The sequence below is a fragment of the Saccostrea cucullata genome, unplaced genomic scaffold, assembly GCF_032062105.1.
Source record: "Saccostrea cucullata isolate Sc308-1 unplaced genomic scaffold, CSIRO_AGI_Scuc_v1 ctg7407, whole genome shotgun sequence".
Lineage (NCBI taxonomy): Eukaryota > Metazoa > Mollusca > Bivalvia > Ostreida > Ostreidae > Saccostrea > Saccostrea cuccullata.
Genome location: NW_026927591.1, coordinates 3,719 through 30,959, shown reverse-complemented (window position 1 = coordinate 30,959; position 27,241 = coordinate 3,719). Strand labels below are relative to the sequence as shown.

Sequence of the window (27,241 nt, the reverse complement as noted above, 5' to 3'; positions counted from 1 at the left end):
GACATTTCACAACGAACAAAAGTCCCTATTAGTCGTCAGATCATTCTTTAAAGTTCACCTATGAATAAGTAATAATTGCAGAAAAGTTACATTTTGAATATCATAGAAAGTTTTAAAATGCTTGATAATTGACAAATGTATTTTCTCATCATTTAAATCGATGTTCAAAAACCACACCAATTATGCATCCATTTTTTTCATTTACATAATGTATATCGTGCCTCCTTAAACTTAGTTCATAAATTAGGGAAAAACTATCCTCAAATTTGGTATTTGCTACCGTTAATGCTGATTTAACGGTCGCAACCTGAGTTATATCGGCGACGCGTAAGCGGAGCCGGTAAAACGGATGTTTGCGACCGTTATATCAGCATTAACGGTCGCAAATACCAAATTTGAAGGTCTGTTATTCCCATTCGAATGTAATCTATGCATTTTGTTTGTTATTAACGTCTTCTTTTGTTGAGTTTTGTTACATGAAATACGTCACGAGGCATTGTGTTTTAGTCGCTCTATTATGACGTCACAATATAATGCTTTCTGCCTCGTTAATGCTCGTTTTACTGCTTCAAACAGTGCATTAGCCAATAAAAGCTTGTTTTACAAAATAATTGCATTAAAATGTAAGGTGATCAACGAACGAACGCGTTTGGTTCTTAAGTTATGTATGTGGTATGCGCAGTAATGAAACTATTTTATGAACAAACTAAGACAAAGAATTAACAAAGTCTGACAGGTCATTGTTGGTATGGCTTCGGGTGTCTTTAATAGTTTAATGACAAGTTTTAACGTCAGCCAAGCAATGGTCTTAAGACAGTGTGTAAAGAATTTAAAAAAGTTCATCTGATATATCAAAATGCCAAATTTTGGAAGATTTAAAGTGCGTTCATTAGAACGCATCGATTCCAAGATGACCATGATATATATCATTCAAATTTGATATACTGGTAAAACACATTTATTGTTAGTGTCTAATTTTGAGGAAATATTTGTTTTCCTCCATGGCACCTGATCCCATCTCTTATGTTTTGAAGGTTCGTGTTTGCTCTGTTCCTGTTTTGTCTTGTATAGACTTTTTGATCTTGCATACTGTACATTATATCCATATTTTCCTTTCAAAGTCAAATTCCATGTCGATGAATTGCTGAGTGTTTTTTATTTAATTTCATATAGAACAGTTGATTTTATAGGTCTCCTTATACCATAAAATAAATGAAAATTAAATCTCCCCAGAAATTTAGTGGTTTCACCATAACATAGAAATTAAGATAACGTTGTAAGATTTTGATTTTTTTAAATACTGTTGTCAACACAACAAAGACATATTTGTAACATTACAAAAAATGTGAAACTTATATCAAATTATTCCATTACGCTTAGCTTAAAAAAATGCTCTTTAAAAAAATTAATACGTTTTACGATCCCCCTGCCCTATCTTTCCTTTGTTGTCCTACGTAATTTTTTTTGTACTTTAATGTGACAAATACCCAATATATCTCACTTTGTGTAACAGTCTACCTGTCACATACCTAATGTCCCCTCTGCAGTTCCCGCCAGAAATAGTTTATACTTCTCCGTTTCGTTAGAAATGGCGAACTTTTCGTACAACTCGAACAGACTTGTACCATTCTGATGAGTGATTGAGACATAAAGGGACGAGTTGTTTCCCTTTGTTAGCTGATGTATAATGTCATTACCTGTATAAAGATTAGTAAGAGTATTGCAATGCACTTTGTTTTAAAAGAAACATTCCCCCAAATTCAGATTATATATTTCATCAATTTTATCCATTAACTGTGGAATCATCATTGTTCGTGGGGGACCAATGTTTGCGGATTTCGTGTTTCACCCTAACCAACAAATTAACATCCCCACGAAGGTTAATTTTGTAAACTTAATTTCATTGAACCATTATATTTACGAGTAACCCGCGAAATTACATTCCCACCAACAGGTCAAATTTGGTAACAAACGAACATTGACCCCTATGAATTTAAATGATTCCACAGTAGCTGACCGGTTATGAGGGGAGTTCACCATACTCAACAGGACATTTATTTTATTCTCCCCTTTCCCTAAAAAAAACTCATTTTTACATTGACTTTTCGATTGTTATTATCATGGAGATGGACAGAACGCAAACATTGCAATGCCCTAAAGTAAAATTATCTTTTTTTTTCTCACATTTATGATTAGGAACAAAATTGAGAATAACCAAAACATGTAAATACATGTATAAACCTGTTAAATTCTGGCCTTAATTTCCTTTGTTCAATTGATATGTTCCTAAGTGGATCATTTGACAAATACGACATTGGAATAATGAGCTAATTTAAATAGTATTTATATTTACCGATCCAAACATTCTGTTCTGGTGAACCAAAACCAATCTTATAAGTCTCCCAGTCCTTGTTAAAGCTCAGGGATCCATCCACTCGTTTTTGTATAACCTTCCAAAAGGAAAAAAATATTTATTCCGTTACTTTTGTGACGAATATTTCTTTGATAAGTAAAATCAAGATTCTGATTGTGAATGTTTTTGCCCTTTATCAATGTCCTGCAAAACTGAATGAGAGAATCTAATGAACATTTCTTTTGCCAGTTTTAAGACTTAATTCCTAGATACCGTCCATCCGCCTCCCATTGTGGTCATGTCACAGTACACACTGAGTGGACGGGGGTCGTTATCATTAGGATAGATCTCGTATACACCGGAATTAGTGTGACCATTCTCAAGTAGATCCTTACAATCAGCACGAACTGAAAGAGAAAAAATACCGATTTACTCTAGAAATATATAAAAGTTTGAGAAAAAAGACCCCCCCCCCCAAAAAAAAAAATTTTCCTATTCACTTTTAACATATAACTACAATGGTTGTTCGAAAAGTTCGTGGTTTACTGTCATGTCTTTTTTATTTAACATCATATGCTATCCAAAGAACTATATGAGGTATATTGCATATATTTGCCCCCACAAAAGTCAAATTTTGAAAACTTCTTGAAATGCGCTGAATTCAATAAATTGTATGAGAAATATAAATAAACAGAACATATTATAGTTTCAAAGCAGTTAATTCACAAATTTTGTTTTTATGACGTCCCAAACTAGTCCGATTTTATATCCTTTTTCAGAAAGACGACAAAATGGGCAAAATTTTAACAATTTTAGCTTTAGAATTTATAGAGCGCAAGTTTGTTCAGGAACAATATTTACATATTTCATTGATATTATCATTCTACACATCATATCAAAATATCGATCCTGAACACACATGCGCTCGGTGACTTTTACTAAAAAAATCGACGAAATATGTACATTTTTCTGTAGAATTCATGAAAAACTGCAATTTACGTCATGTTTGTGACGTCATTACGTGCATATGACGTCATTACTTATGAAAATATTCAGTACTTTGAAGTCAGCATATACTCCCCTGTTTAAGAACTTAATTAAATATATCTCCATCAAAGTTTGATTTGGGGGGCAAATATTGGTTATAACCGAATAAAGTTCTTTAGTAGAATATTTATCATCGAATCCAAATGATTTCAGTTGAAAATTTTAAATTATTGTGATTAATTTCAAATCTATCCAGAATTGAAAACTGCAAAAATTGGATCGCGGAACAGGTCAAAATTAAGTAATTCACAAACAACATACGGAATAAATATAGCAATGGTTGTATATACAGAGCGCCGACCGCATGGCGAAAGAACAGTTGGCTACCCATTTTTAATCGACTTAGCTCAACGTCTGAAACAATGTATACTTCAGTGTAAGAATTGGGATTTCCTATTGTGGCCCTACCAGACCCTCTGAGGTCATGATTTGAATATTTGAGAATCTACACAACCCAAGGAAGCTTCCACAAAAGTTTCAGCTTTTCTAGACCAGTGGTTCTTTTAAATGACCCCATTTTTTTTAAATGACCCCACTCGATTTTTGTCTTTTCTTTGTAATCTCCTCCTTGGAAAGATTTCTCCTTTATTTCAATTCCTTTGTACCAGATTTGGTTAAAATTGGCCCATTGATTCTTGAGACGTTGAAAATGTGGAAAGTTAACAGACGGACTGATGGAAATACAGACGGAAGGCGGACATTGGGTTATCAGAAAAGCTCACTTTCAGCTCAAGTGAGTTTAAAAAACGCCATTTTTAGTTGTGATGTGGTAACATTACCAGGGTCTTAATGAGAAAGTTTTGCATTGAAATATTAAGAAAAAAAAGTATCTTAAGGAAGTTCTGAATTCTAGTTTCAGGGTGCAAATTTTGCCTGATTTTAACTTTGTTCTTTCAGCCAATGTGCTCCGGGTGAGTTATGCTGCTCATAGGCCTCTTGTTCTAGAAGTAAGCATATACATTTTGTATTCGATAAAGATCTTGAATATACTGGTACTTTAAAACGACAACATAAACATGTTTTTTTTTTTCGAAACCTTGACAAACCAAGTCCGTTATCCAGGTCCCATTTTTATGGCACACGATCATTCCGGATCCTCGCTGTTCAAAGGGTTTCAAGCATTTAATGTGTATTCGCTTTCTGATTCCTATCCCGTCCCAGTCCTGTACATTCCACGTTGTGTTTGTTTCTTTACTGACAGGGATCCCACAATCTAAGAAAATTATAATGTAAACATTACCTAAAAAAATATTGATTGATTGTATGTTGTTTAGCGTCCCTCTTTTGAGAACCTTTTACTTATACGGAGACGCAGCCACTTGAGCTACAAATTTCGTCCTATACTAGGCACTTCAGACCATTGAGTTGTGATGGATATATTTCGTACCAGCACGTACTGCGACAAAAGGCCTTGATTTGTATTCGGTCTCATCTGAAGGACTGGCCTCAACGTCCTACAGGGGGATTTGAACGCGCAACGTAAGGATCGACTTATATCTGACGCCCTAATCACACGGGTTACATTACTACTATACACAAAAGGCGTTTTAATTGTGAATGAAAAGTGACGAAAACGAGCAGCAAAGGTGCTTAAGATGTAATAATTAATATTTATTATATACCCATCAATTTCCTTGTTTTTGTTACTGTTAATTTTACAGAGTTTGATCCGATTTTCCGGATCACCACACTGGATTTCTGAATCCATATCACCACTCTCTGAAACTGATGACGTAGTACGCAAAAACATGACGTTATGTTTCTTGCGCGTTAAAAAGTCCCTTGTTATTATGCTTTGTTTTATGGAGCAATTGATCTCTAAAGTTGTATTCTGTTATATTTAGCTAGTTATAAGGTGGTATCTAATAAATTTATCATTATAACAGTAACTTGATCCGAAGAGCCGTATCACGTCTCGTTGACAGACGCAGATCATCAGATCAAACTCGACGCTTAGCGTTTCGTTAGATCTGATGATCCGCGCCTGTCAACGAGACGTGATACGACCCTTCGAATCAAGTTACTGTTATAATAATATAAATTTACATCCACTGAATATTTTCTCCTTTAATTCTTTAGAAAACCCATTGAGTTAATCAGTGTATGAACTACACTTGGCATGTCACCTGTATCGATTTGTTGATCAGTGGCTGTTCCATCAATGAAACGTACTAAGACGTACATATCAATAATATATCTTTATAATCCTATTTTAAATTATTATTTAAAAAGATATAAATATAAACAATAAAATGCCTTTGGTTGTTAGTACGGGAATGAACGTCACAGCTATTGCAGAAAAAAAATTATTAAATAATTGTCATAAATTAACGCTGTACAGCTTCATAAGATCCTAAATAGATTCCCGTACCATTAGCACCTTTCGGTTGAGCTCTCATTTCATTATCGGGAGGTCGTGAGTTCGAATCTTGCCCACGACAGACCTTAACCGTTGGAAAATGGATAGCATCTGTTCCTTCGCCATGCGCTCTCCACCATCCTTCGGATGAGACCTTTAAAATCGAGGTCCCGTGTCACACCAGACGTTGCTCGACAATCTCAATGACTCCTGAGGGCAGAGTAAAGGTGAAATAAGGGGCAATAACTCATTGAAGGGGTCACCGAATGCTTTCGCAATGAATAGACTGAAGAGTCCCCATAATAAGGGAAAGCCATTGGTGAAGGTTTCATACCTTTACGGTTTACGATCTTAGAGGAGTAGCGATAACAAGGGTTTTTAGCACAAGGGGCAACAACTTTTAAAAGGGTCAATCTTAGGGGCAAAGATTTATATCTTCTAAAGAGTTTCAAAAGTACATATTAAAGACATAAGATAGATCGTATATGTTTAAGGACATAAGAGCTATTAAGAGAAATTTATTTCTCATATTTGGAATGACTTTTGACTTTAACATGAATTTGAAGGTCAAAGTTCAATGAATCTTATGCACTTGGTCCCATGTCTCTACGACTTCTCGTTTTGAAAATTTTTCATTTTTTTATAAAATTTATAAACTTTGAGGGGCAGTAACTCATTGAAGGGGTCAAAGAAATATTTAACAATGAATAGATTGAAAAGTCTCCTAAATTAGTTGACGACATTGGTGAAGGTTTTGTATCTCTACTGTTTACGGTTTCTGAGGAGTAGCGATAACAAGCTTTACAGTGAAAGGGGCAATAACTACGTAAAGGGTCAAAGTTCTAATATAGGGGGTCGTTTTTCGGAATAACTTTGAATATCCAGTATCATGAACTAAGAAGTTTTTTGATAAGTCTTACGGTGTCAAAACATAAGGTGAGAAATAAAATAAAAAACATAAGCATATCAAGAGGTCTTTCCACAGAAAGGTGGAAAGACCTAATAATAAACAAAAGAATATCAATAGGTATTTCCACAGAAAGGTGGAAAGACCTAAAAACAGAAGCATTTCAAGAGGTCTTTCCACAGAAAGGTAGAAAGACCTAATAAACAGAAGAATATCAATAGGTCTTTCCACAGAAAGGTGGAAAGACCTAATGAATGTAGACAATTTTACCCAGGAACGACCATTGCGGATGGGACCAGGTATGTAAGGGTGAAACTACCTCCCAATATGTCCTCCTTCCCATATACACTGAAGTTCGGCAAAGAGTATTACCGATGTATACACAACGGTCAAACAAAGGTGTGTTCACTGTGTTATGCTAGCGAACATTTATTTAGAGCATGTCCACAATTCACCTGTTTTAAATGTAAACAACAAGGTCACTACGCTCGAGTGTGTAAATCCAGTTTGTGTGATCGGTGTGGTGAATGGACTTACAAATGCCATTGTCGCTTGAGTGATCACAGTTACGGCAATAGTGGTGGAAATTCTGAGGTCGAGGACGAAGAAAACCTATCGAACATGGAAGCAGATGAGGTACACGAAAGGGAAGTGGACGCCGACGATATAGAAAAGGATACCGAGATGTCGGAAAAGAACGAAATAAGACTGATTCATGACAAAGAAACAGAACCTTCACAGGAAGTAAGTAAAACCATCGATCCAGAAAACTCATCGGCGAAAGTAGAGGAAAATACAGAGGGTGTTGAGTAAGAGGAATTGTGTACCGCGCAGGGCCTCAACAAGTGCGCACAAGAAAAGGAAACGATTAACAATAGCGATCAAAAGTTGGGCAGTGAACTATCAGAGGAACAACTTTCAGAGACAGACACAGACACCGGAAATGAAGTGGTAATCACGGGAAAAAAGAAAAGAAAGAAGAAAGTAAAAAAGAAGGTTAAGGCAAAGAAAAATAAATAGAAATGATGACAATAAACTCCCTTCTCTCTTTCTTTACAATGGTCATTATAACATCGTGGAACTGTAATGGATTGTGTGATGTTAATAAGATGAAAGTGGTATTTGCTTTATTTGAAAAAAGAAAATATGACATTATTGGTTTACAAGAAACGCATTGGAAAGATGATTTTATTGAAAAATATAAACATTTGTGGAATGGTAATTTACTATATAGCAATTTTGAAACAGCATTAAAAGGTGTAGCATTCTTAATTAGAAATGAAGTAAAAGATAAAGTTCAATTTATGAAAGGTTTTGATGGTAGATATTTACACATAGTTTATAATAAAAACATAGATGTTATAAATATTTATGCACCAAATTGTACGAAAGAAAGAGCGGCGTTTTTTCAAGCTATTTCACAAGATATTCCTCAGTCTAATAATTTATTGATATTGGGAGATTTCAATAATTCCCTTTCAGAGTTAGATAGGTCAGGAAAGACAACTCATGTTTATGATCAGTCCTACAAAGGTCTTAATAATCTTATGAGGGGACACAATGTAGTTGATTTATGGAGAAAAAGAAATAGCAGGGTAAAAGCATTTTCTAGAAAGTTAGTTGTAGAAAGTAATTTATCGGTAGTTCAGAGTAGAATAGACTATATTTTAGTCTCACAAAGTATTTCTGGTTTTGTTTAAAATATATATTATGTTGAGACTACATTAAGTGATCACTCAATGGTTGTGCTATATTTTAACAATGTAACGAGTGAACGTGGACCTGGTTTATGGATACACAATAATTAATTGTTGAATGATGATACATACCGATCAAGAGTAAGGCCAGCATTTTTTTATTTTTAGGTTTACGAACATCAGAATGAAAAAGTCCCGTAGGAGGAGGAAATAAAAAAAAAATAAAATAATTTTTTTTGGATAAGTTATCGACTTTTGTACATAAATTTTTCTTCTTTTTTCATGCTCTCCTAACATGCTCCATGCCACTGGACGCATAAGGATTACAAAGGGGAAAATAGAACCTTTGTTTATTGCATCATCTACCAGTTGGGGCCAGTGATATACATGTATATATTTTGTTATGTTGGACAAAATACAGATATTAAAAAAAAATCATTTTTTCAAAACTCTTTCAATATATCTTCATTTTTGTTTTTAATATGTTTTGGTAAATGTGTAGAAATTGTTCTAAAATATACTTGAGACTTAAAATAATAATGCTTTTCATAAAACAGACAGGGAGTATTGGGGAGTAGGGTGAAATTTTTTTAATTAAGTGTAAAATAATTTAAATAGCTATATAGCTTTATTAAGCTATTTAAAATAGCTTTATTTAGCTATTTATATACAGTTTTTCACGAAAATGTTTATTGCTGAAAATAAACAAAAAGTGGCATGTATCAAGAGATTGTACTGGACCTGTTTAAACCTGTGGGAGGAAAATAATTTACAGATACTTTTGAATACGGATACATAATTATCTCACCAGCATGTAATCGTGCAATAAAGTCGTCAGCATTTTATTTGTCCTCTGAACTTGTGAAACGTTTTGAATGGCACTCCTATCGATGAATATTAACATTAAACAAAGCTTTAGTGCTGCTATGGACTTCGCAAATCTACTTTCATTACCCGCCATGTTCATCTAAAACCGGAAGTACGAGTTCGTAAATTTGAAATCTCGATCCCGACTCAAATTTGACATCGGAAAGAAAAAAAATCGGTTTTTCTCAATTTTATTTTTTTTTCTGAAAATTCAAAACATTGAACGGTGGGTTTGTAAACCTAAAAATAAAAAAATGCTGGCCTAATTGAAATAATTGAAAGAGAGAAATCTTGCCATTTATTTGAGAATTCAATACTTGTATGGTGGGATAATTTGAAATACAAGATTAAAAAATTTTCACAAAGTTTTAGCAAAAGTAGAGCAAAGGAACGAAATAAAGAATATTACAGATTACAAAATAGTATTCAACGGATGTCACAAAATATTGCAGAAGGTATGAATATTAACATAGAGAAATATGAAGCTTTAAAACAAGACTTGTCAGATTTTGAACTAGAGAAATGCCAAGGAGCAATATTAAGATCAAAAGCAAAATGGGCAAATGAATCGGACAAATGTACAAAATATTTTTTGTGAATTTAGAGAAATCTAGACAAGAATCAAATTCAGTAAAAGAATTATTAGATAATGATGGTGTTACAAAATCAGACATAGAATCTATTTTAGATTTAGAATATAATTTTTATTCACAATTATATTCATCAGTTAAAACAGATGAGGAAAGCAGGTAGCATTTTTTATCATTTATGAGTAAAAGAATGAATGAAAATGATATAGAAATGTGTGATAAAGCAATTGAAAAAAATGAAATTGACAATGCAGTAAAAGAAATGGCAAACAATAAAAGTCCAGGGTCTGATGGATTGACAGTAGAATTTTATAAAGCTTTTTTGCCACAATTGAGTGGAATTTTATTTAAGGTATTTAAAGAAGTTAAAGAAAGTGATAATCTTTCACATTCAATGAATGTATAACATTGTTATACAAGAAAAAGGGTGATAAAAAGCTTTTAAAAAATTGGAGACCAATAAGTCTTCTAAATGTCGATTACAAGATAATAGCAAGGGTGATGTCTAGTAGATTAAAATATGTTTTACCAAACATTATATCTGAAAATCAAACTTGTTGCATTATAGGAAGAGATATTGCTGACACTTTGATTAGTATTAGAGATGTTATTGATTTAGTTGATATGGATAATATTGAAGGTTACGTAATTAAAATAGATCAGGAAAAGGCCTTTGATAGGGTCAGTCATGAGTATTTGTTTGAAGTTTTAGAATTATTTGGATTTGGACCATATTTTAGAAAATGGATACATATTTTTTATACTGACATATATAGTAGTGTTAAATGTAACGGATTTTTGACTAGATATTTTCCAGTCAAGAATTCAGTGAGACAAGGACGCCCGATATCTGCTTTGTTATATGTTTTATCAGCTGAACCATTAAGTTACATGTATATTATTAAACAAAACGAATTAATAAAGGGTATTCCAATTCCAATGTCAAATAAGACAGGACTTATGTTTCAGCATGCAGATAATACAACATTGACTCTATCAGACAAAATATGTTTTTGAAGTTTTAAATTTTTTTGATTTGTATGGAAAAGCATCCGGGGCCAAAATTAATAATCAGAAATCTGAAATAATGTGTATAGGAATTGGAGACATTTTAGAACATGAAAAAAAATCACTCAGTATTTCTCAAACAAATGTCATGAAAATACTTGGTATTTATTTCTGTAAAAATAGAATAGAATGTGAACATTTGAATTGGGATAAGAGTGAAAAAAATCAAACAAATTATCAATTTATGGAGACAAAGACGTTTATCAATTCAATGAAGAGCTATTGTAATCAATTGTTTACTTATGTCTAAATTATGGTACACCTTGACAGTTATTTCAATCCCTCAGTGGGCAAGAGAAATTATTCAAAGAGAGTGTTCTAATTTTGTCTTGAATTTTGGTGCTCACTTAGTTTCGTATAAAACTGTAATTGGTGAAAAACATGGTGGATTGAAAATAAGTGATATTCATTTAAAAATGTTATCATTTAGATTGAAGGTTTTAGCCAAATATTTTTGTCACACAAAAGAATTTTTATGAAAAGATATATTCAACTATTTTTTGACAAAGATTGGTAATTTTTTAAATTCTGGTATGGAAACATTTTTATTACAGTTTAACAAAAAAGATTTTAAAAGCTTACCTAGTTTTTACGTAGAATTTTTTAGTGCGTGGTATGCTGTAAAAGAGTATGTTTATAATCCCGAAAGAGAGAATGATATTTTTAATTACTGTTTATTTTGTAATCCGAAAAAAATGAATGGTAACAAAGTGTTATATTGGAAACATTTTATTAGTGCTGGTATAACTCATGTGAAAGATAAAACATACGAAATTATTCCTGGTTTTTTACCGTTGTCATACATTGTTGAAATTATACATGAAGACAATCCAGAAATACGTGTATCGTTAATTAAGGAAAATTATACAAATTTACTTTCTATTTTACCAGAGGATTGGAAGGAATATGTTTTGAAAAATGAGTACAGGAGAGATGCAATCCTGAGTTTCTTGTTTCATTTAAGCAAGAAAACATTTTTGTTCAATTCATGCACTACCAACATATTTTATAAAATATTGGTTGAAAAACTCTTTCAAATGCCTGTATCAGATACATACTGGAAAAACAAACTTGGATTGTTGAATGATAATTGTTTAACAAAAAGATGGATCTCATTGTGGGAATCGCATAAACTTCCTGATCTAGTTGAATTAGATTTTAAAATATATCACAATGCTATTTTTACATATAAAAAATTATTAAAAATTGGAAAATCAGAAACAAATTTATGTCCAATTTGTAGATCTTAAAATGAAGATATCTTACATTTGTTTGTAACATGTGATGAATTAGTAGAATTTAAAAACAATTTCGTGATTTATTATTTAGAGTCACTTTTAAAGGACGTTGATATTGGTGTGTACAATAGTCTAAACTTTGAAAGTATATTAATGGGAACATTTCCGTGTGAGGTAAAGAATGTTAATGTATTTTTTGTGAATTTTTTATATCCATTTGTAGATTTTGTATTTATAGAAGACGACAAATATTTTTACAAACTTCAAATAAACTGGACTTGATAAGACTTTGTAAGTACATGTTAAAGCATTGTGTCTCATATCAACATTATCAATTATGTATTTTTGAAAAGAAAAAGGAAGTGTTTTCAAAGAAATTTTTGCACAGAAATCCTTTAGTTAAACTGACTGATGATGTTTTATTATTTATTTTTTGATCATGATTATAAAATTTTTATCTTGATTTTAACGAATTGTAAGAGATGTTTGTAAGTTTATTTATTTTGATGTTCACCAATAAAAGAGGAAAAAAAAGGCGTTGGCCCCAGAATCGGAAGGTCATGAGTTTTTGCCCTGTTTATGGCGATTTTTTTTTTTTTTGAATTTTGAATTCGTTCTTTTTCCTTATTTTTACCAAATCAAGATATGTGTGAACTCGACATTTATGATTTTTGAGAATAAACCATTTAAAAAAAAACATTTTCACCCATAAAAACAGTATAATCGACTGCGTAATGGTGGCTTAATGGTAGATTAATGGAGTTTGGACATTAAGCACCTGTAAGTGTGGCTTAATGGTAGCTTAATGGTGACTTAATGGTGGTCTAAAAGCTACCATTAAGGACCTTTAAGCCACCATTAAGCTACATTTAAGCATCCATCAAGGACTTTAAAATGGCTTAATGGTAACTTAATGGTGGTGTAAATGTTACTTAAAGGTGATTAATGGTGACTTAAAGACAACCATTAAGCCACCATTAAGGACCTATAAGCCACCATTAAATCAGGCTTAAAGGATGCGTTTCATCTTGTGATTATTCTCGAATAATTATTTTATGCTTTAACTTCACTCTGTAAGGAATTTTTGTTTAAGCGGTCATTTTTAGTGGTCATTAATTATAATGACCGAGTCATTATATCCCACGTGCAATGATTCCTAGGTCATAATTGCTATAAACAGTACCATTTGGAGTCATTGTTGTGTTTTAAAGTTTTCTTACCAGCCAATCACATTCGAGTATTATCAATAGAGGTATAATAAAACTATATAGTAACATATGATGTACGCAGTTATGTAATAAAACTCGTTGGTTGTGTTCGTACTCATGTTTATACCCGCACTTTCTAAAGAAAATTCGGGTATATTGTTGTTACTCATGTCCGTCCGTCCGTCCGTCTGTCACACTTTTCTTCCTTGAACTCCTCTTACATTTTACACAGTAGCCTAATCATCTTTTGGGAGATGGTTGGTGGTGTCATGTAGATGTGCAGTAAGGTTTCGGAATTTTGATTTTGCCCCGGGGGGTCAAATGGGGGTCGAAAAATGACGTTTTTTATGCAAAAAGCCCCGTCTTCCCTGAACTCCTCTTACATTTTACACAGTAGCCTAATCATCTTTTGGGAGATGGTTGGTGGTGTCATGTAGATGTGCAGTAAGGTTTCGGAATTTTGATTTTGCCCCAGGGGGTCAAATGGGGGTCGAAAAATGACGTTTTTTATGCAAAAAGCCCTGTCTTCCCTGAACTCCTCTTACATTTTACACAGTAGCCTAATCATCTTTTGGGAGATGGTTGGTGGTGTCATGTAGATGTGCAGTAAGGTTTCGGAATTTTGATTTTGCCCCAGGGGGTCAAATGGGGGTCGAAAAATGACGTTTTTTATGCAAAAAGCCCTGTCTTCCCTGAACTCCTCTTACATTTTACACAGTAGCCTAATCATCTTTTGGGAGATGGTTGGTGGTGTCATGTAGATGTGCAGTAAGGTTTCGGAATTTTAATTTTGCCCCGGGGGGTCAAATGGGGGTCGAAAAATGATGTTTTTTATGCAAAAAGCCCCGTCTTCCCTGAACTCCTCTTACATTTTACACAGTAGCCTAATCATCTTTTGGGAGATGGTTGGTGGTGTCATGTAGATGTGCAGTAAGGTTTCGGAATTTTGATTTTGCCCCGGGGGGTCAAATGGGGGTCGAAAAATGATGTTTTTTATGCAAAAAGCCCCGTCTTCCCTGAACTCCTCTTACATTTTACACAGTAGCCTAATCATCTTTTGGGAGATGGTTGGTGGTGTCATGCAGTTGTGCAGTAAGGTTTCGGAATTTTGATTTTGCCCCGGGGGGTCAAATGGGGGTCGAAAAATGATGTTTTTTATACAAAAAGCCCCGTCTTCCCTGAACTCCTCTTACATTTTACACAGTAGCCTAATCATCTTTTGGGAGATGGTTGGTGGTGTCATGTAGATGTGCAATAAGGTTTCGGAATTTTTATTTTGCCCGGGGGGTCAAATGGGGGTCGAAAAATGACGTTTTTTATGCAAAAAGCCCCGTCTTCCCTGAACTCCTCTTACATTTTACACAGTAGCCTAATCATCTTTTGGGAGATGGTTGGTGGTGTCATGTAGATGTGCAGTAAGGTTTCGGAATGTTGATTTTGCCCCGGGGAGTCAAATGGGGGTCGAACCAGAAGTCTCTGTCGAGACTGAAGCTCTACTGGTTTGTACTTATAGCAAAGGAAGAGAAAAGTTCTTAAGAAGTTGGGAATTGAAACTTTACCACAGCAATAAAAAGAATAATGATCCTTGATTAAGTCTCTTTATGTTCTTAGTATAGTCTACTTGCATGCCACATTATATTATAATCAGCAGGAGGAGTAGCATTTTGAGATTTTTTAACAGAAATTTCTAATTTTAGTTACCATGGCAACACCGTTCATCGAAATCAAAAACCAATAAAAAGAATAACGTATCTTAGTGTAGTCTACTTGTGTGCCAAGTTATATTGAAATCAGACCAAAAATGTTGGAGGAGTGGCATTTTGAAAGAATTTCACAGAAATTTCTATTTTTAGTAACAAGGCAACACCGTTCATCGAAATCAAAAACTGATAAATAGAATTATGTATCTTAGTGTAGTCTACTTGTATGCCAAGTTATATTGAAATCAGACCAAAACTGTAGGAGAAGTAGCATTTTGAAAGAATTTCATAGAAATTTCTATTTTTGGTAACAACGGCAATACCGTTAATCGAAATCAAAAACTGATACACAGAATTATGTATCTTAGTGCAGTCTACTTGTGTGCCAAGTTATATTGAAATCAGACCAAAAATGTAGAAGGAGTAGTATTTTGAAAGAATTTCACAGAAATTTCTATTTCGAGTAACCACGGCAACACCGTTCATCGAAATAAAAAACCGATCTACAGAATTATGTATCTTAGTGTAGTCTACTTATGTGCCAAGTTATATTGAAATCAGACCAAAACTGTAAGAGAAGTAGCATTTTGAAAGAATTTCACAGAAATTTCTATTTTCAGTAACCACGGCAATACCGTAAATCGAAATCAAAAACCGATATACAGAATTATGTATCTTAGTGTAGTCTACTTGTGTGCCAAGTTATATTGAAATCAGACCAAAACTGTAGGAGGAGTAGCATTTTGAAAGATTGTTTACAGACAGACAGACAGACAGACAGACGGACGGACGACGGACGCATTTCTATCGCATAAGCTCCTCTGGTCTCTGACCAGTAGAGCTAAAAATGACGTTTTTTATGCAAAAAGCCCCGTCTTCCCTGAACTCCTCTTACATTTTACACAGTAGCCTAATCATCTTTTGGGAGATGGTTGGTGGTGTCCTGTAGATGTGCAATAAGGTTTCGGAATTTTGATTTTGCCCCGGGGGGTCAAATGGGGGTCGAAAAATGATGTTTTTTATGCAAAAAGCCCTGTCTTCCCTGAACTCCTCTTACATTTTACACAGTAGCCTAATCATCTTTTGGGAGATGGTTGGTGGTGTCATGTAGATGTGCAGTAAGGTTTCGGAATTTTGATTTTGCCCCAGGAGGTCAAATGGAGGACGAATAAGGACGTTTTTTATGCAAAAAGCCCCGTCTTCCCTGAACTCCTCTTACATTTTACACAGTAGCCTAATCATCTTTTGGGAGATGGTTGGTGAGGTCCTGTAGATGTGCAGTAAGGTTTCGGAATTTTGATTTTGCCCCGGGGGGTCAAATGGGGGTCGAAAAATGACGTTTTTTATGCAAAAAGCCCCGTCTTCCCTGAACTCCTCTTACATTTTACACAGTAGCCTAATCATCTTTTGGGAGATGGTTGGTGGTGTGCTGTAGATGTGCAGTAAGGTTTCGGAATTTTGATTTTGCCCCGGGGGGTCAAATGGGGGTCGAAAAATGACGTTTTTTATGCAAAAAGCCCCGTCTTCCCTGAACTCCTCTTACATTTTACAAAGTAGCCTAATCATCTTTTGGGAGATGGTTGGTGGTGTCATGTAGATGTGCAGTAAGGTTTTAGAATGTTGATTTTGCCCCGGGGGGAGTAATGGTGTCGAAAAATGATATTTTAAAAAGTGAGGTCAAGGTCAAAGGAAAATTCAAGGTCAAAATATGTTGACGTATTAATAGCTCTTAGCAGTATGTATCAGCATATGACGTTTGATAAATATATCTTGAATAGTTTATTCAAAACTGGTCTAGACATTAATTTTAGAAAAGTGAGGTCAAGGTCACAGGAAAGGTCAAGGTAAAAAAGAGTGAAGCATCGTAAAGCTTACATCAGTATGTATCATCATGTGAAGTTTCATTACACAACTTGAATGGTTTCTTTAAAATAAAGCTAAACACTAATTTAAAGAAAAGTTATGTGAAGATCAAAGGAAAAGTCAAAGTCAAAAAATATTGCTGCAGTTGGATATTTACTTCAGTATGCATCAACATATGAACTTTGATAAAAATATCTAGAAAGTTTCTTTGAGCCCGATGGAAAGACAGATGGAAGGGTGGAGGACGGACATGACAAAAACTATACATGTATTCCTAATCATGGTGTGGCATAAAAAACTTGAATCTACATTATATGAGCATGTTTCCATCTATCAAGATTATACAAGCAAATTCAAAGAATTGTGGTCCTCTGCTTTCTGTGTTTTAGTGAATGAGATACCATAATTTATGGCAGATTGTGTGTCAAATATGCACCCCTATCATATATATCAATTTTTGAAAATTGGGTCAAAGGGGAAAAATCATAGCATGCTCTGAAACATTTTGTTGCAGGTAATGTACATGTCAAATATGAAAGTCCTATCTCTTTTGAATCAAAAGTTATATATACAATATAATATTTTTGAAAAGTAGGTTAAACTTCTAGGTCAAGGTCACAGAGTCAAAAGTCATGATATATTTAGAAAAGTCTTTTCACATGTAATAAACAGGTATAATTTGAATGCCCTTTCTTTTCTCTTTCAAAATGATCAATTTATAATGTTATTTTTTGGAAAGTAGGTAAAACTTTAAGGTCAACGTCTCACTTGGGTTAAAAAATCATAGTATATTTAGAAAGTTTTGTGGTAATGTGCATGTGAAATATGAAAGCACTATCTCTTATCATTCAAAAGTTATGACCAAGGTTAAATTTATTGTGACAGATGCACATACTAGTTGTCAATAAGATGGACAGACTGACAGACAAATGAGATTTAGTGTCCCCTCCCTTTCCCCAAAATGGGGGACAAGAATATGCCCTTGCTGTTCTTGAGAAGAAGATTTATGATGGAAAAAATCCCCTGCATATTTCTTAACGCAAATTAATATTGTGTTCTTATGTCATTTTGTTTGTTGTTAAACATCCCTCTCAGGAATTTTTCACTCATATGGAGACACCACCATTTGAAAAATAATGAGGACAAGTTAGATTTGAGGTCAACATTCATTTTAGGAGTTTTCAACCATTAAGACGTAAAGAAATATTAACTCGATCCTTCCCCTCACCCCTTCCCAGACCCCTGTTTGTTCATGTATGCAAAAAAAAAAATGTTTATACAAATAGTTTAATGTGGTCCATCTCTGAATGATTCTCATTCCTAATTCTAGGAAGATATGTTGACACAAATTCATGAATAAAATGTCAAGTAATCTTATCATTGATGCGCTTTTATTTAATTTACTGCAGTCATATTGTGAACATTTCCAGCTCATTAGGAGGGTGGGGATGACCTCTAGGGGTTCATAACCTTTATACCATTAAATTTACATAACATAATAACACAATATTATCTATAGTCAAATGGAAAAAGTTTCCTACTATTTAGGAGTCACATGATCATTTGTCATTACAGGGACAGGGAAATGGATTGGGAGATCGCCCCCTCAACACCCCCCCCCCCTCCCTTTCCCCCGGAATTTGCAGGACTATATAATATGTACTGGAGGAAATAAAAAATGACTTTGGATGCCCTAAGTGTCCCTCCACCCTAGAAAACAGACCAAACCATAACTTCTTTTTTTTTCTTGCTTCTCAGGAAATTCTGGTCTGGAACCCCCCCCCCTACCCCCTCCCCCCCCCCCCCGTCCCTCCAAGAAAAAAAAAATTCTGGATCTTGTAACTGAATGTAACGTTGATAACGGGGGATAACTCTTCAGAATGTGAAATTCGTCTATTGTAGCATCGGATGACCTTTGATCCTTTAAACTTTAACCTAACCGTTTGCATTTCAGACTATTTTACCCAAATCTATACCAAAACTTGTACTTACCGATTGTTATTATTTAGGCCCTGTCATCTTCATGAAATATAATCCAGTTAAAACACAAAATGAAATAATTCCTACCGACATATATGCAAATATGCACACTAGTATCCTACTGCACGTGCAGTGAAATCTAAAATGATAATGCCAATGGTAAAACTAGTACTTAAGTTGGGTACGTGACGCAAGCCCAATGTGATGCAGGTGTTCAGATACATGTTTAGTGCAAGAACAAATTGAAAATTATCATTTACAAAAGATGTTTTATTTTAGCTTTGCAATCTAGGCCTATTTGCAAAAACAGACAAATAAGGTGTGTTTGTGTGTGTGTGTTGATGGGAGACGGGTGGGGGTTGACTATTAAATTGATTGTGTATATGGCAGCTTTCAAGAAGTTTCTGCCTAATCAAATATAAATAAACTTTGCACATATTGAAAAATTCATCAAAAACGCTTTACACCAATTTTGATAATATTATTTGTTGTTAATCTATATGAGAAAATAGATTTAAAAAGTTCCAATTATGTGCCAAAAATCCTCCCCCCCCCCCCTTTATCAAACCTAATTTACATCATTAATCTAATTCTGTAGTTTAATTTCCGACTGGTAATGAATTAAGAATATGAAATACCTATAAAATGGAGGCCCATGGGTCACATGGTCACTAGCCGCAGATCTGTAGCGTTATGGTATTATATATTAGTCTTTGACTGCAGATCCTGTAATGCAAAAAAGGTGCAATTTACGGCGCAATATTTTTTGCGCACTTCTGGGGAGAATTTCTCCACTTTCCAGCATCGGTCAATTTACTACCTTTCACTCCCTATTTCTAGGCACATTATTTAATCAATCTGTATATTTTATCCATCTCCCAACCCTTTATTGTCGTCTCTACTCGAGATAAACTCGCTTTATTAAAATTATTTGTTAGATTGCTGAAAATTCACATCAAGCGAGTTTATTGCCTGTAGAGATTACTATAAATGACTGGGAGGTGGACAAAATATACATATTGGCCAGAGAATGTGTCTAAAATTAGGGAGTGAAAGGTAGTTGATTGCCTAATGCTAGAAAGTGGAGAAATTCTGCCCAAAGTGCTCAAAAAATATTGCGCGTAAATTGCACCTTTTTTGCATATGGGGATCTGTAGCGTTATGATCAAAGACAAATATATAAAACCAGATCAGCAGCTACATGGTCACCTGAGCATATTATGCTCAATTTGATGAATACATGTATTATGTAAATTATTGAATTATATTGACTTTTCATTGGCGGATCCAGAGGGGGGGGGGGTCCGGGGGTTGGAACCCCCTTTATTTTTTGCCAAGTGGAGAGAGAGAGAGAGAGGGAGGATAAAAAGTTTTCTTAGATTATATATTTATAAGTCTTATTTATTGAATAGATAGATTCTCACACATTTAGTTTCCTCCAATCACCTTCTCTATTATATTTTTTATGACAGAATGGTTGCGAGGTTTAATTTGATATTAGATTCCCGCGATCTTTGGCTGTGTTTGCTAAATATGTACCGTTTTTATCATATCTTGATCAATTGAACGAACTTAAACATGTAACTCTTTGTTTTAAAGCCCACCCGCACCCCACCCCAAAAAGGTTTTTCAAATTCTTAAAGAAAATTCTTTATAATCTTCAACAGTGAAACGAATCCATTCAATTTTAAGGCTTCCGTAATTTTTGATTTTTTTTTTTTTTTTTTTTTTTTTTTTGCTTTGTTTTGTTCGGAATGGGGGTACGCTTTTTTTAAAGGACATAAAACATAGATAGTATTTACCACAACCTTAGATCTTTCCATACAAGTCTGTGAATCTTTGCTTGAGAATATGTAGGGGGGGGGGTTAGAGGGGCATAACCCTGGAACCCCCCCTTTCAAAAATTGCTGGATCCGCCTCTGCTTTTTCCTTGGTAAAGCCCAATATGAAGAAGTGTGCATTTAGAGGCAAACACCTTAGTGCGGGTATTACTGTCTCATGACAGCATCTAGTATTACATACCGGTAGTTTGTATCTTTTTATTTTTAGGGAGTTGTTAGACAATATTCTTCAAAATATAGTGTTCTTCTTTTAACCAGTTGTTCAGATAGGTCCATATAGCAGAATTTCAAAAAAAAAAAAAAAAATATGAATTCAATTTTATTGAGAACAGTTACATGTATATAAGTATGGATAGTTAATTTCATTCAAGAAAAAAATAAACCATCGAAAAGATTTAATTAGAGGAAAAGGGTTTCTCGGTACAGATGAAGAGGCTATAAATTAAAGGTCTATTTAATGGGAATAGATCCGAGAGCCTCTATGAAGTCCCATTAAATCAGCAGCTGTCAATGTAAGAAAATTAAATAAAGACATTTTTAACTTCTCTTACTCAGAGAGTGTATAAAAACCACTGAACGCCAAATATACATACATTAGAAAGAATTTTACTTGTTTGAATTGAAAAGGCTCTCTTGCAGACCAGACGCCATTTTACTGCATGGGAAGTAATATAACATTCGTATCAGGTTATAAGCCACAGTGACATGAAATTAAGAAGAAAATTTTGAATGTTTTATCACATGTCACCTAATGACGTCTGATCATCATTTGTGTTTCGCAGACGGATGTCCCGTTTGCAACTGTGGGATACCAAGGCCAAAACCAAGAATCTGGAATCCAAGGACCGTTCAGGAAGGCAAAACAACACCAGTTGAACCACCAGCCTCCTTTTAAGACAGAAGCACAGTTTCCTCTAGTCCACTGATCGTTATCTCTGTCAAACGTCGAGAATTCCATTCCAGACAGATTCCCGTAATATGAGCCAGTGTGTAAAATACTGTCACCTGGAGATTTATATAAAGCCAACTTTACAATAATGTTTGTTTTACATCTCTTCCGACTTCATCTGAAAGTATTTGGTCGATAGGTAGATGAGGATGTTTTTTTCTCAGAAAATATTATTTTCATTGACATTTGCATTGAAAAAAAATGCTTCCTCGAGGTTACTAAATATTTGAGTCGAGCCATTTTAAACCAGTCGAAAGTGAGAGGGTAACAAAACGGTTTTTAAATGGCCTTACTAAGCTATTTTATAAAGACATATTCACGTTTTCTTTCATTTCTAAGTTTAAAATAGTATAATAGTAATTCTACACATCTCTCTCGATAATGAAGTGAGAATAATTTCTATTAAAGTACCTAGGGTTCCGGAGGCATTCCCCGCCAGAAAGAGTTGATAGTTATCTGCTTCATTTAAAACTGAGAACTGATCGTACAACTCGTATAGTTTGCTACCGTTAACCAGAGTGATGGAAATGTAGAGACTTGAGGTCTTTTCCTTTGTTAACTGGTGGATCACTTCATTTCCTGAGTAACAAAAATTATAATTAATAATGTGTAAACGGCATTATCCCGCTGCAGACGAATTTGTAGATTACTAAGTGGATGAAGCTAATCACATGACGCCATGAAATTTTCCGCATTACGTCGCCGTCAAGGAATAAAATGAAATCGGGCACGCGATTCCGTTCGAAGCGTTGTTATTGTAAATAAAAATGGCGGCTAAGAAACGGTTTACGTAGGTAGTTTGATTACTTAAGTTTCTTGTTGCGATATTTTACGTTGAATGTTATTGAAATAAAAGTTGATATTTTCATGATATGCACCAAGATTTCTTTTTTAATATTTAAGAAGGCCTTCAGCGGGATAAATTCGTAACACAGTCAGTTAGTGACTCAATACGGGGTCATACAGGTTGTGAAATGGAAATCCGTATTGGGACTTGGCTTCGCCTCGCCCAATACGGGTTTCCATTTCACACCCTGTATGACTCTGTATTAGGTCACTAACTGATTGTGTAACTGATAATACCATTAGTAGTAAATGATGGATTAAGGAAAAGTAAAATTATAAGTGTACGAGGGGTGATAAAAAAGTTCGCGATCTATCTCTTTATCTACAAAACCACATTTCAGATTAGAATAAAAATTGGTACACACATAGCCATTCACGGGCTCTATAAATAGCATATGCTGAATAAAGTTTTGCTCCTTGATTGTGACGTTACGATGTGAAAATGACGTCACTATGTAGGTCACTTGTCACGAAAAATGGTTGTCTCACTCGTACTCGTTCAACAAACGACTGTAGAATTTATTATATATCTTAGAAATCCCTTTGAAGTAGCGTATAATAATTTGTACACAGTTTCTAAAGATAAATGACTTCCTATAAATTCAGTCGATACATCAAGATTCCATTGGTCGTTTTAGTGAAGGAAGACAGATGGTTATAAATGATACCAGACCTGCCTACCCTTCCGCTTTTGGCGTAATTTTTCCGCTTTTTACCACATATTTACGCTTTTACGCCACTTGTATTTAAGTGTACGCTTTTGAATTTTGGTTTAAAATCCTTTATGAACGACCAAATCTAGAGTTAAAGTACGACCTGCTGAAATGGATTGAGAAGTTCTAATGAAAGTAATTAAAAGAGGACTGGTTCAATAACGTACGTATTATACCTCGTAGTTACATGTAAACTGGTATGGCGAAGATTTGAAAGACGAGAAAGAACTACTTACACTGTACGTTAATATAAAATGATATTGAAATAGGTACAGTCATTTCTCTGCTCAATTTAGTTTATTTTAACATTGCTTAAAACAAGAAAGAGAAATGTGAGTGTTAAAAAGATAAAATATAATGTTATAATAATATTAATATACGATTTGTGTAACCATGCAAACGCAAGCCTTCAATTAAGTGATTTGATACAAATCAACCAAATGCTTCATTAAGGATGTACGCTTGAATTGCGTTTGACATAGGAAACTGATATTTTATTAATTGATCTGAAAAAGAAAATTTTATGCCAGCTTTGTTTAGTAATGTTCAATTTTGGTTGTTTTGAGAATTATAGTAGTAAGAACAACGAAATAAGAAAAATTGATTGATTACGCTTCTGCAACTGAAATTCCTCCAAAAAATGTACTGAAATTACACCCTTGCAATGAAAAGGGTAGGCAGGTCTGTGATACTGGTTTTGTTGCCCAATGAGAGCAAATTTGAAAAGAGATGTGTATTTGATGAAGCAATTTGCTATCAAAGACCTCCAATTTAGACTTTGAAAAATAGTTGAATATTTCAACAATAATATAGTTATTAAATACCTAAAACATCGTTTGCTTTAGATTTTAAACATATTAGATATGATAAAAAGGAGGCACCCATTCTTTATCCACCTTGAATAAACCTCTCTCCCAAGACAGAAAATTTGGGTTTTGATGATCGTCATGCTTATTTTTGGAAAGGAAATTCTTATCCACTCATTCTGTTGTCGAGATTTGACTATTTCTGACAAATGAACTGTTCTTGTTATAAAAATTAACTTACATGGAAAGAAATATAAAACTCAGAAAAATCTTTCAGCTTTTGTGACAGAACGCTAAAGAGGGGGTCACGTGATCGCCTATATCACGTGATTCGCGCATGAGCAGAACGGTGGCAGATGTGCATTAAAATCGGAGAGGACTAATTTAAAATATTATCAACACTGAAACCAAATATTATTTGGTTTATGGAAGTTATTCAATTAGTTTGCGAACTTTTTGATCACCCCTCGTATTGTCATGCTACCGGCGTTTTATTTTTGTATTGTCAAACTATTCTTCAGAATTCTATTTTGACGTTATCTCTGGTCTCCCGTTAAGAATTGAAATACATTAAATTAATTAAATTTTTTGAATTTAATTAATAATTACCGATCCAGAAATCTTGTCCCGCTTCACCAAATCCATTTTTATAATCGTCCCATGTTCTATCAAAACTCACGGATCCAGTAACACGTTTTTGGATTACCTTTCAAAAAATACATTAATCTAATAATAATTTTTTTCAGCAATACTTTTTACATGTTTGTGTGTGTGTCTATCACGGACAAAACAAGAACAAAATATATAAATCTGTACTCTAATGTAATGCGTCATTTTTTAATAAATAAAGGAATAAATACCGTCCAGCCTCCTCCCATCGTGATCATATCACAGTATACTCTGACAGGGCGGGGGTCTGTACCAAAGGGATAAATCTCGTATACACCGGAATATGTATGGCCATTTTCACGAAGGCCCTTACAGTCTTTAGCTGAAACAAAAACGAATAATGTGAAAATGCATTTGATAAAGGTTGTTTCTAAAATGGATTTGTAAGCGTATATAGATAACAAACACAAGTCATTTCTAAGTTCCAAATTAATCATGATTATATTAAAGTTACATTGTAGTAAATATAACGTTCTAGTTCTTTGCGATACGGATTAAGTTAATATATTCTATATCAATAATTAGTTCGAAAATCTATATCAATCATCGGACCACCGTTCAAACATCCATATCATGATCTTCGACCAGTAGAGTAAACACTATATACCGTCCATCTGCTTCCCCTTGTTTTCATGTCACAGAACACTGGGACTGAATCGGAGTCGGTACCAAAGTAAATCTGGTATACACCAGAATTAATGTTACATGTACCATTTTTACGGAGAACCTTGCAATCAGCACCATCTAGTGATATTGATTTTAGAAATATATATATGCAAATTTGAAAAAAAAAAAAAGAAAGACCATAAAAACCCAATCTTTTTCCTCTTCATTTTTAAAATGAAGCATATTGAGATCAAGAATAGTTGTCAACATTAAAAATGTATGAAACAATACAAAACTAGAACTATCCAAACGGGACAAAATACTCCTCGCTGAGTTTTTCAGAAGTGCTAAATCATATATATTTTATCGATCTAAGAGAAAAGAGAAATGCTAAAACATTTTAGTGCAAATGTCATTGCTCATTATATTTCTATAAATGAAACGAAGGCACAGCCTAATAAAAAATTAGACTAAATATACGGACCAGACACAAATTATGAACTTTTTCTTTCAGTGACCTTGAACTAACATAAATGACCTTCGTTCAAAGTCATATGCAATGTTTGTGTGAAGTAGTAGATTCAAGTTTTTCCATTATAAAGAAATATATGGACAGGCCACAAATTATAAATTTTTTCTTCCAGTGACCTTGAACTTCCCCAAATGACCTTGATCTAAGGTTATGACACATTCTCAAACACTAATTATGAAATTTTTCTTCCAGTGACCTTGAACTTAACCAAGTGACCTTGAACCAAGGTCATGACACATCCTTAGGTCAGGAGGAATCTTTGTATGAAATGAGAACCTAGTAAGTTTATTCATAAGAAAGATATGGACCGCAAACAAATTATGAAATTTGTCTTTCAGTGACCTTGAATTTCCCCAAATGACCTTGGGTCAAGGTCAAGACACACCCTTAGGTCAGGAGGAATCTTTTTGTGAAATTAGAACCTACCAAGTTTATCCATAAGAAAGATATGGACCGGAAACGCCGTATACTCCTTGTCATAAACTAGAACTGTCCAAACGGGACAAAATACCCCCCCGCTGGGTTTTTCAGAAGTAAGTTTTTCCATAATAAAGATATGTTTGAAACACGAATTATGAAATTTTTATTTAAGTGACCTTGAACTTCCCCAAATAACCTTGAGTCAAGGTCATGAAACACCCTTGGGTCATGGGCAATCTTTCAGTGAAATGAGAACCTACCAAGTTTATCCATAAGAAAGATATGGACCGGACTTGAATTATGAAATTTTTCTTCCTGTGACCTTGAACTTCCCCAAATGACCTTGGGTCAAGGTCATGACACACCCTTAGGTCATGGGCAATCTTTGTGTGAAATGAGAACCTACCAAGTTTATCCATAAGAAAGATATGGACCGGACACGAATTATGAAATTTTTCTACCAGTGACCTTAAACTTCTCCAAATGACCTTGGGTCAAGGTCACGACACACCCTTGGGTCATTGGCAATCTTTGTGTGAAATGAGAACCTACCAAGTTTATTCCTAAGAAAGATATGGACCGGACACGAATTATGATATTTTTCTTCCAGTGACCTTGAACTTCCCCAAATGACCTTGGGTCAAGGTCATGACACATCCTTGGGTCATGGGCAGTCTTTGTGTGAAATGAGAACCTTCCAAGTTTATATATAAAAGATATGTATTAAACATGATTTATGAAAATTTTCTTCCAGTGACCTTAAACTTTCCCAATGACCTTGGGTTAAGGTCATGACACACCCTTGGGTCATGGGCAATCTTTGTGTGAAATGAGAACCTACCAAGTTTATCCATAAGAAAGATATAGACCGGACACGAATTATAAATTTTTTCTTTCAGTGACCTGGAACTTCCCCAAATGACCTTGGGTCAAGGTCATGACACATCCTTAGGTCATGAGCAATCTTAGTATGGAGTAGTAG

At 34.3% G+C, this 27,241-nt stretch overlaps 2 protein-coding genes across 2 annotated transcripts; both read right to left on the bottom strand.

Annotated features, from left to right (window-relative positions):
- Positions 1 to 1,529: 1,529 nt before the first annotated feature.
- Positions 1,530 to 3,731, bottom strand: LOC134274885 (ficolin-2-like; the record flags this gene model as incomplete). Its single annotated transcript, XM_062757128.1, has 4 exons — positions 3,728 to 3,731; positions 2,627 to 2,760; positions 2,354 to 2,450; positions 1,530 to 1,697 (listed from the first exon to the last, which is right to left on the bottom strand). Coding segments are annotated over exons 1-4 (403 nt in total), but the record flags the coding sequence as incomplete, so codon positions are not given.
- A 17,735-nt stretch (positions 3,732 to 21,466) lies between these two features.
- Positions 21,467 to 25,315, bottom strand: LOC134274884 (fibroleukin-like). Its single transcript, XM_062757127.1, has 5 exons — positions 25,309 to 25,315; positions 24,893 to 25,023; positions 24,642 to 24,738; positions 22,079 to 22,246; positions 21,467 to 21,723 (listed from the first exon to the last, which is right to left on the bottom strand). The coding sequence occupies exons 1-5, from the start codon at positions 25,313 to 25,315 to the stop codon at positions 21,467 to 21,469; spliced, it is 660 nt and encodes a 219-aa protein (XP_062613111.1).
- Positions 25,316 to 27,241: the final 1,926 nt, after the last annotated feature.

Bases quoted from the DNA above. Each gene is read 5' to 3' on its own strand.
- LOC134274884 (XM_062757127.1), bottom strand. The intron at 24,739-24,892 runs GTATTTATTCCT...ATTTTTTGAAAG, and splicing joins CGATGGGAGGAGGCTGGACG to GTAATCCAAAAACGTGTTAC. The intron at 21,724-22,078 runs GTACTTTAATAG...ATAAATCTCCAG, and splicing joins GAATGCCTCCGGAACCCTAG to GTGACAGTATTTTACACACT.